The following is a 9555-nucleotide window of genomic DNA, read 5'->3' as shown; positions in this document are numbered from 1 at the left end:
TTGTCAGAGACCCTCTCCCGGGCCTTTGTCTGTGCGAACGTAAGATATACTTGCGAGAATTGTAAAGCGACAGCTGCGCCCCTCAGCGTCCAGTCGGCTGCAGGTAACTCACAGGTGATTTTCTTGACGTCATACAGGAAGTGGACACAGGGTCGTTCAGGCTTCTGTTGTAGAGCAGCTGCCCGAAAGTACCGAGATTGATTAATTGAAACGGAAACGTGTGAAGAGATGTGCACTTTCGGTGAGTGATTTTTCTTTTCTAGTCTAGTCTATTGTAAATGTCTCGCGTGCGTTATTAAGGCCCGCGTGCGTTAATTAGGTCCACACTGAGCCCTGCGTTAGTGTCCTCTCAACGGGCCTGCAGCTGGCTGACGTGGTTTCACTTTGAACATCTTTCTTGATTGATTTGAAGTGTAATCATTCTGGTGTATCTTTGGAATAGGTGAGATGTTATGCAGACCATCAAGTGAAGGGCAACAATTAATAATTTGAACTTTTTGAAGGCATCGCTGACCCACACTACACCCTGTATCTGTGACTCACTCCCTCATTAAGAGAGTGCAGCCTTTCCATGCAACATGTACTTGTTCCACCCATGCAGTGAACTTAACTGTGGAATGGTAACTATTAGGAGTAGCCGTTGTCACTCATCAAATTATATTATATGCTCGCCAAGTCTAGTAATCGTTTGTCTTTATATTTAGTTTACATATTCTATGGTGTTTGTGGGTAGGTTTACACCACGATTGGATTCTGTTTCAACTCGCGGCCAAGACATAACTTGCTGTGGTCTACAATTCGCTTAAATATCAAAGAAGCCCGCAAAGGAATTATATTTTATGCATAAATGTTTTGATATCAGTGACAAACAGCAAGGCTATAATACATTTAACATATTTATGTTCATTTATATTGCCTAAATTTATTACGTCTTTATTTAAAAAACCATAAATAATAGGCCGAGTGAAGATGTAAATAAATAAAAAAATACTAATAATAAAAACCCAGCACTGTGGCAGTGGAGTAGTGCTAGATTATGTCTATGGCCATTTAGAGTATCACCAAGCTGCTTTTTTCCACCACATTTTGTTCAAAAATGAAAAAAATCAATGCATGCTGTTTGTCAATTACATTTTTTTTATTATTATTTTAAGCCCCTTAACATCTTTTCAGATCCATCTTTAAAAATCGTGGTATCCATTCAGGTGCATTAGAAAATAAACAAGTAGTTTTGTATGTTTTGTTCAACATTAGTAGTGGATAATTAATATCTCCTAACAAGCCTTTTCCAGGTTTTTATCTAAGCCATGTAACAGTTATTTGATATAAATTATATTTCTTGTACTTCTTTCATGTAGATAAGGAGAAAGGGCCAAGCAGGCTGATGAAAATGGGATTAATTCTTATACTCATTGGCCATGTAAATTTCATTCTTGGTGCTATTGTCCATGGGAATGTCCTTCGTCACATTTCCAAACCGACCCAGCACATCACCACAGAGTACACTGTGGCCAACATCATCTCTGTCTCCTCTGGCCTACTCGTGAGTAAACAGATAATGTGTACATTCTTTGTTTGGGTGTCTAATTTGCAGTTTTTACTTGATGTTGGCAGAACAATGAAAGTGTAAGAATGTATGTATATCATATCAGGAATAAACAACATAATACATTTCCCCCTACTTTGTTTTAGAGCATCAAAACAACAAATATTACACAAAAAGTGAGGAACTTTGTGTTTGGTAGATTTTTTGTTGTTGTTGTAACAATGCTTCTTACAATAAACCTTGTAATGTTTATTTAACTTTTAAATGGTGCCACATTTGTAAGGAACATGCATGTGCAGGATAAGCAGCAGAGCTGAGTGTGTAGGTTGCTCCCTTACTGGAAAAACAAGGCTCGTCATCATTGGAGGCTATCTCAGTGCAGACATTGAGATGAGATTCTGCAACCCGTGGAGGGATTAATGGGATACTGCTTCCAGAATTTGGGAGTGGAGTGGCCGTGTTGTTTAATGCCAGAGTGACCAACACAACAACCTTGGCTGACTTGCGACAAATACTGGTTGAACAGTGGGATGCCATCCCACAGCAGTGTTTGACCAGGCTGGTGACCAGCATGAGGAGGAGCTGCCAGGCTGTTGTGTCTGCGTATGGTTCTTCCACGTTACTGAGGCTGATGTTTGTTAAATAAGTAAATAGTTAAATTGCCAATATGTCTTGATTCTTCAGACTTCAATCATGCGATCCACTAAACCACACCAAATCAACAGCAACAGCTGAATCAACAGCAGAACAAGCTGTTTGGCATTGGCCAAGTTTTTAATGGGCACAACCCACATACTCAGCTCTGCTGCTCATGCCCACACATGCATGTTCTTTCAAATGTAGCACCATTTAAAAGAGGAATAAACAGGCTTTCCAAAGGTATATGATTTATTGCCAAGAAGTATTGTTTCAACAAAGAAATCTACCAAACACAAATGTCCTTACTTTATGTGCACTGTTTATTTACCAACATTACAAATGCATCGTAGTTTGTACTGTTAGCTCTTTTAAGTAATGTGTTTTTCCCCTCGCAATCAAGACTGAACTTGCCTCCAACAAGAGAGCTGGTTTTTCAAACTACTCTATCTGCCTAAGGGCAAGCTTCATGAACTAATGATGATTAGATAATCTGGCAGCTGCAGATGTGGAGATGGTATAAATGTCACATTTATTTGAAAATATACTCCATGTCATGTACTTACATGGGGTATTACAGGATTTACAGGGATGACAAGTTATAAAATACATTTTATTATTAACACTGCTTTCTGTTCCTGCTGTTTAAAGTTAGAGGACATTTTCTTTATTTGTCTCTGATGTCTTATTAGCCCCGAATCTCAGTGAAACTGCAGCTTTGCATGATTGGGACTAAGGCTTCGACTTGTGAACACAATAAAAAAACAAAAAACATTGCACTGTAGTAGCAATGCTAAGCTTAGTCAATCAGTATCATATTTGTTTTTTATTGACAATTACACAAACAAGGAATATAACTTAGTGTTTTGCTGCAAAACAGTTAACAAAGGAAATCATCATGTCATTTATACCAAACAGAGCATTGCCACAGGGATAATTGCCATTGTGATGTCAAGGAACCTTCACGTGTTAAAACTGGTAAGAATTGTATTGATCTTTTACTCTTGATGTGATTCATTCATTTATTCTCTCACTTGTTGTCTCTCAATTGTAACTTCACCACCTGTTTTTACATGTTATTGTGTCTCCAGCAAATAGGACTTCTAACAGCCTCCGTCCTGAATGCCCTGCTCTCAGCTGCATGTTGTGTTGGGTTCTTCTTGGCCATCAGTATTACTGTTGCCCACAATGGCCAGGGTTTGATGCTGGGATGCAATGACACAGAAGTGCCAATCAACGCTCGGTCACCTGTCAGTGCCCGATGCCCATTTGACACAACACGAATCTATGTGAGTGAATAAAATTACTTGTATTTAATTAAGACTCCTTCTCAAGTAATCTTCTCCCTTTGATGATCTCTATCTGAAACATGGAAACCCATCAAAGCGTCACAAGAGAAACCTTTCACTCTTACTTTATTTTACATTTTTCCCCTTTCTTCCATAACTTCTGCTCTGTAAGGACACCACCCTGGCTCTGTGGGTCCCCTGTACTGTGTTAGCAGCATTTGAGGCTGGTCTCTCTGTCTGGTGTTTCATTGTTGGATTGGTTCTCAGAGGGGTGGAGCCCTGCGGGAAGAGCTACATCAAAGAGCAGGTGTGTGTGTCTTTGTGTGTGGGGGCGGGTAGGTATCCTTGAAGGGTGTGTAACTGTGCTGCGATGCGAGTCTGTCCGTATCTTTTATACAACTTATCCCCTCTACTCAAGTACTAGTGAGTCTGTCATACTTCATTTCCCTGAATTGAAAGAGTATAAACCACTTTACTTTACACTGACTGATCCTGTTTTTCTCTCGTCCAGTTGGAGGGAGAGGCTGACTGTTCTCCCCACAGCCAGCACCTGATTGGACAGCGCTCAAACCCTGACGCATAACTGAAACAAAAAAGAAGGAAGGACTCCACTCCATAGACAAGTACAGCTGAATCCCAAAGGCATGCTTGTTATTGGGACTAGATTTTGTTTAGTAGTAAAATCCGTTCTAACAAACTGTGTTTGGCTTTGTGGTAACACAATGCTGCATCTCCTGTTCACAAATGACTCTTTGCTTTCATCCCTTTACTAAACAGCTTACGCTGAGGCAAAAGCTGTGAGCAGAGTAAACCCTTCAATTGTTAATTTATTTACAGTCAATCAAATGTCCCTCTTAAGGTGGTGCTTTCTATAGTATGTGTATATGTGTTGTGTGAAGATTGGGATCAAGTTTGCTTTTAACTAGCAAAAGCATAGTATCTCAGTATTCTCTGTTTATGAAGTTCATTTTTTTAATCTTGTGACATCTTTTTTAAAGTATAATTTAGCTTGTATGAACCTTATTTCACATTTTTCAAATGTTTTTAATATTTGACTTTTTACTGAGACTCTTAAGCACTCCAAAACCATTCTCACCAATGACTGACCACAAATCATTGTTTCTTGCCAACTGTTTCTGCTAATAAAGTAAATTGTAATTGTAGACATATTATTGAGATTGTGATGCATGCTATTATTATTTTTTTTAATATACATGTATATTTGCAGTATTTGGCTTCAGATTAAATTGGAAGTTTTTAATTGAACTTCTTTCACTTGATCTTGGTGATGTAGTTAAACATTGACTAGTTGAGCTTTACTAGTACAACATTCATTATTTGTTATGCTTGTGCTATTTACAACAATAATCTTCATATACTTTTTGTTGCATTCATATTTAGTAAAACTGACACTGTCATTAAACAATTACAGAGAAGAAACCCAATAGCCAATTTAAATCTCCTTCTCTGCAAACATTGATTTACAGTCGGTCTCATAAATTCAGTGCCCTGGAGATTTAATAAGTATGTTCTTGCTTTTGGTTGGGTTTTTGGAAAAATGCTTTGATCAGCTGAAGTTGAACATAATCTGGATTGCAGTTGAGCTGTGTGAGGAAACGTGCATTAGTGTATGTACAGTATTGTGGTTGAATGTCAAGTGGGGTCATGAAAAGAGGTTAAACCAGTATGTGGGCCAGCTGCCTCAGCTGGCGTAGAACCCCCCACAAGTCAACGACAGAGAAGATCAGATCAGCCATGAAACAGTTAATCTAGAGCTGTGCTCAATTGTGTGGAACGGAATCATAGCACGCAGTCCTAATCCTGAGGCTACGAGGGATAAATATTGACATCGTGTTGACTGATACAATCACAACATGCCTGTGTGGCCATTTCAGTCATGGTTCTTGCAGTCATTGTTTCCTTTTGAAAAAGATATCTACATTTAGACATTGAGTAGGATGCTGTCCATCTTTACATCTACTACATGAAGTTTAATTTTAATAGCTAAACATCTTATTTTACTAAAGTTATAAGGTATTCAGTAATTTGGCCTATCAGCGATTTGATAAAGAAACATTTGAACTCATAACTTGAATGCGAATAGTTAATTGACTCCAGCTCTACTCTGTGATTATCAGTATAGAGAAAGATGTAGGCCTATGGGGATCTGAATAGACTTAGTTATGTAGGTTTCCACATACATTTTCAAAATAATGTCAATTTGATTGTTCATTAAATTAGTTAAGTGTGTGATGTGTCTGCCAGGACTTTTGACTTTCCTGATGGGACAGCCTTAACTGAAATCCCTCTCAGAATCTGTTAAACATTGTTTTAATTTTTTAATCAACTTATGGATGTACTGCACTCTAGCTTTTTATCCTGCTGTTTTATGTAATTATATATGCATTGAATGTACTGTATGTTTTCAATAAAGTTTTACAACAATGTTACCAATATGGTCATGTTCTGCTTTATGTTGACATCAGGGTTACAGGAAGGCTGATGGCCCATCTTGTACCAAGCCACTGAGAGTTTGAATCATATGTTTCCCTTCTATTCAATGATTGTTTTTTTTCACCCTTTGTGTCCTGTCAGACACCATCTATAGTGGGATTTCATTAAAGCCCTGAGAACCTTGTTTTGATCCTGAGGAGGACGATGACGTCCTGCTGGCTCTTGCGCTTTTGAGTCCTTGGCACCCAGGAAGTGTTTTGCTTATTGTATGATTTTAAACGTAAACACATGAATTGTTGTTGTGTGTGTGTGTACATATATATATATATATATATATATATATATATATATATATATATATATATATATATATATATATATATACACATATATATATATATATATATATATATATATATATATATATATATACACACACACACAAAAGAATATTAAAAATTTTTTTTATCAAGAATAATTAAAGAGGGTCAATCTACCTTATATTAATCAAGGACACAGAGCCCTTGGTCTGTTTGTTAAACCTGTACAAACACGTATAATAACAATTTCTCTGTCAGAATCAAGTCTGACAGGTAGCCAATCGCGCTCTTTACAAAATAATTGCACAGTATGCACATTTTTTATGGAGCACGCCAAGACCTACACCCTCACAGATCCGTAGGATAGCTGTAGCCTAATAGAACGGGAAAGTGAGCATACAATGTCCAGTTTGGAGGCTGGGGCCAATTGAATCATGTCTGCGCGGTCACGATGAGTCCGCGGTCACGCTGTGTGGGCTGCACGCTGCAGGCAACCAGCTGCAAACAGTGGAACAACGAAGTGCTGCAGTGAACGGAGCCGAGGAGCGCCCGTGCTGAGCTCGTTACTCTGCACAGAAGGTAAAACATTTATTATTGTAACGTGAGACAGGAACTTTAAGATTAATCTCAAACATTATTGTAGATAAGACAAGAATACTTGGACTCGCGATGATTTGAAGGGATCGTGTGCACTAATAGCGCGCTGTAGGGCTGAAGACACTGCGGTGACAAACGCTCCCTGCTCCCAGGATTGACACGCTCTCTCTCTTGTTGTGACTTGGTGTGTGACTGTTGCTTTATGGAGCGACGTAACATCTCTGTCGCCTACCTTAAAACGCTCTCCAGTAGTCTAAAACTAGCTGTAGGGTTTTCCCCATAACGCATCCACGGGCAATGAGGATGCGAGATGTAACGTGTTCCTGCGTCGTTATATTTAACGTTATCAATTTTATGTCAATTTCAGAGCAGGCGAGTTATCAAGGTGTCCACGGAGAAGTTAGCTCGTGCACAGACGCGGGTAGTTTGATGCAGGTGCAATTAAAAGTCACGATTAACGCACGCGCTAATTTTCACTTGTATTTCAATAGTATGCTACTCAAACTCAGTTTGTGGAGTTTACTGTGATAGTAAACTAGAGAGACACCCTGTTGAAGAGTGTGAAACATCACAGGGGAGCGTTAGTGTTGCCCGGCCAACCTCACACAAACATGACAATAGTCCGCAGGTGTAACGTTCTCATTCACCTGTGCCGCGCGTGGACAGTACACTACTAGTTAATGTTGTATGCTTTGCACATATCCTCAGTAGTCCTAATCATGAACTGCGTGTGACCTGATGACACAACTCTCATAACAAAGCGCCACAGTGCTTGTCATCTACAAGATTGGTTATGGTGTTTTAGTAGTGATTTATATATATATATATATATATATATATATATATATATATATATATATATATCTTTTTTTTTTTTTTTTTTAATTGTAGATGGACATTATAAAAATGCATTGGTGTGTCTGATAGAGGCAATACTACATAGGCCTACAGTTCAACTGATCTCAAAGCAAGCCCTCACTCTGCCTGTTTGACCATTAGGCCTTTTTTCTTTGTGTGTTTTAAACCTGCAGGACCTGCTTGATGGATCCACTCCAGTGTAGCATTTTGATGTGAAAGGCGGGGATCCTGTTGTCTTCAAGGGGAGTCCATAAAATCATCTTGGAAGATAATATGGTGTTGGATGTGTCTTTGAAATATCAGTGGAATTGGAGTAAAGAGACACAAAACCAAATGCAGTAGAAATAAGAGGCAATCAGAAACCCAGTGGAAGCCTCCAACAGACAGCTGATGGTGGAGCTGTTCTCTCAGGGACATGCTTTCAGACTGAGGATGGAACAAGGAGAGTCTGTCCTTGACCATCGGATTACCAGGCTGAGGAGCAATACCCAAACACTGCACAAGCTGTTTAGTTTTGGAACTGTCTATTAACTCTGACAGATACTTAATATATACTCAGTTGCTTATAATGTTAAGATTTAAAAACATTTCCTACTTGTGTAGTGGTTGTCAGTGTGATGATAGTCATCCGTCTGAGCCACTGTGGAGAGATGTCTGACAAAAAGATGCACTCGCTTGTCGGAAGAGGATGTACCAAAGACTGGTTTCCAAAAACTAAAATGATGTCCTGCAGACGAGTTCCTGTCTGTTTTCATTCCCTCCCTTTTTTCTTGCTCCTGTTCTACCTGGTCACTCCTGCCATGTCCATTCATATGGAGTACATCGAGAGCCACAGTGAGTTTAGCTGTGAACCTATTAGACTGAGAATGTGCCAGGATCTGCCTTACAACACCACCTTTATGCCAAACCTATTGAATCACTACGACCAGCAAACTGCGGCCCTCGCCATGGAGGTAAGTTATTTTTTATTTCCAAGTTGTGTTTCATTCAGAATGTGCATACTTATTTATGTCTATGTTAAGTGTACAATATACAGAGATATTGGTTTGCTACTTAAACCAAGATTAAATTACGCACACACACACACACCTATATATATATATATATATATATATATATATATATATATATATATATATATATATATATATATATATATATATATATATATAATATGCATTGTAAATCTAAGGACTATAAGTTTCAACTTTTTTAACGGTATCTGTTATTTAAAGCTCATTAACTGTCTTTTCTTGGGGACACAGTTTAGAAGCTGTAACAAACATGACAGAGCAACTATCTGCAAAGTTTGACATGGTGTCATGCACATGCTGTAGACTAAAATATTTCACTTACAGCCTAAAAAGACATTATCAGTGACTTGGAAGGTTCAAGGTAATAAAGGGAACATCCCTTAACAAATATCTTGAGAGATATCAGAAGATGTTTCACCTTTAGTGTTGTAATTTAGTCTCTGTTAATATGTATTCAGTTCATTGACTTTATTATTTCCATCTTGTGCAAACATAACACAATGCAAGTTATCAACTCTCAAATCACCCCATCCCTTATCTTCAGAAAGTACACAGAGGTAGTTAAACACTAAAACAATGGGGAGGCCTGGTTCTACACTTAGGCAAAGGGATGCTTTTTTAAAATATTGCCCCTCTTCATATTATCTTCATGCTGCTGTAGAACAAATTGGATACATGGAGCCACGCTTTATGTATGAGTAAGGTGGCTTTCAGGCAGGCGTGGAATATCAAAGAGGTACCCCGAGCAGTGAAACGGTTGAGAAAGGTGATCGGTGATCTCCTCATGTTACAGCTCCATCACTACATGTCACTGTTCCAGG

General features: G+C 38.6%; 2 protein-coding genes across 2 annotated transcripts in view; both read left to right on the top strand.

Moving 5' to 3' along the window:
* The first annotated feature begins 11 nt into the window (after nt 1–11).
* Nucleotides 12–4737, top strand: krtcap3 (keratinocyte associated protein 3). The gene is made up of 6 exons (XM_079339470.1): nt 12–241; nt 1359–1543; nt 3101–3160; nt 3274–3471; nt 3644–3778; nt 3983–4737. The coding sequence occupies exons 1-6, from the start codon at nt 229–231 to the stop codon at nt 4052–4054; spliced, it is 663 nt and encodes a 220-aa protein (XP_079195596.1). The 5' UTR covers nt 12–228; the 3' UTR covers nt 4055–4737.
* Nucleotides 4738–6611: 1874 nt separating this feature from the next.
* Nucleotides 6612–9555, top strand: part of LOC306821068 (frizzled-3-like) — a 29490-nt gene continuing 26546 nt past the window's right edge. Inside the window, exons 1-2 of the mRNA XM_079339247.1 lie at nt 6612–6824; nt 7874–8653. Of these exons, the coding sequence (XP_079195373.1) occupies nt 8318–8653 (336 nt within the window). The 5' untranslated portion in view covers nt 6612–6824; nt 7874–8317. The remainder of the gene's footprint in view (nt 6825–7873; nt 8654–9555) is intronic.

Source organism: Symphodus melops (genome assembly GCF_947650265.1).
Source record: "Symphodus melops genome assembly, chromosome: 3".
Lineage (NCBI taxonomy): Eukaryota > Metazoa > Chordata > Actinopteri > Labriformes > Labridae > Symphodus > Symphodus melops.
This window is presented reverse-complemented; position numbering and strand designations above follow the sequence as displayed.

What these genes read in the sequence shown, in the direction of transcription:
- krtcap3 (XM_079339470.1), top strand. An exon ending in ACCTTCACGTGTTAAAACTG is followed by an intron (nt 3,161 to 3,273) that starts GTAAGAATTGTA and finishes TTGTGTCTCCAG; the next exon opens with CAAATAGGACTTCTAACAGC. An exon ending in AGAGCTACATCAAAGAGCAG is followed by an intron (nt 3,779 to 3,982) that starts GTGTGTGTGTCT and finishes TCTCTCGTCCAG; the next exon opens with TTGGAGGGAGAGGCTGACTG.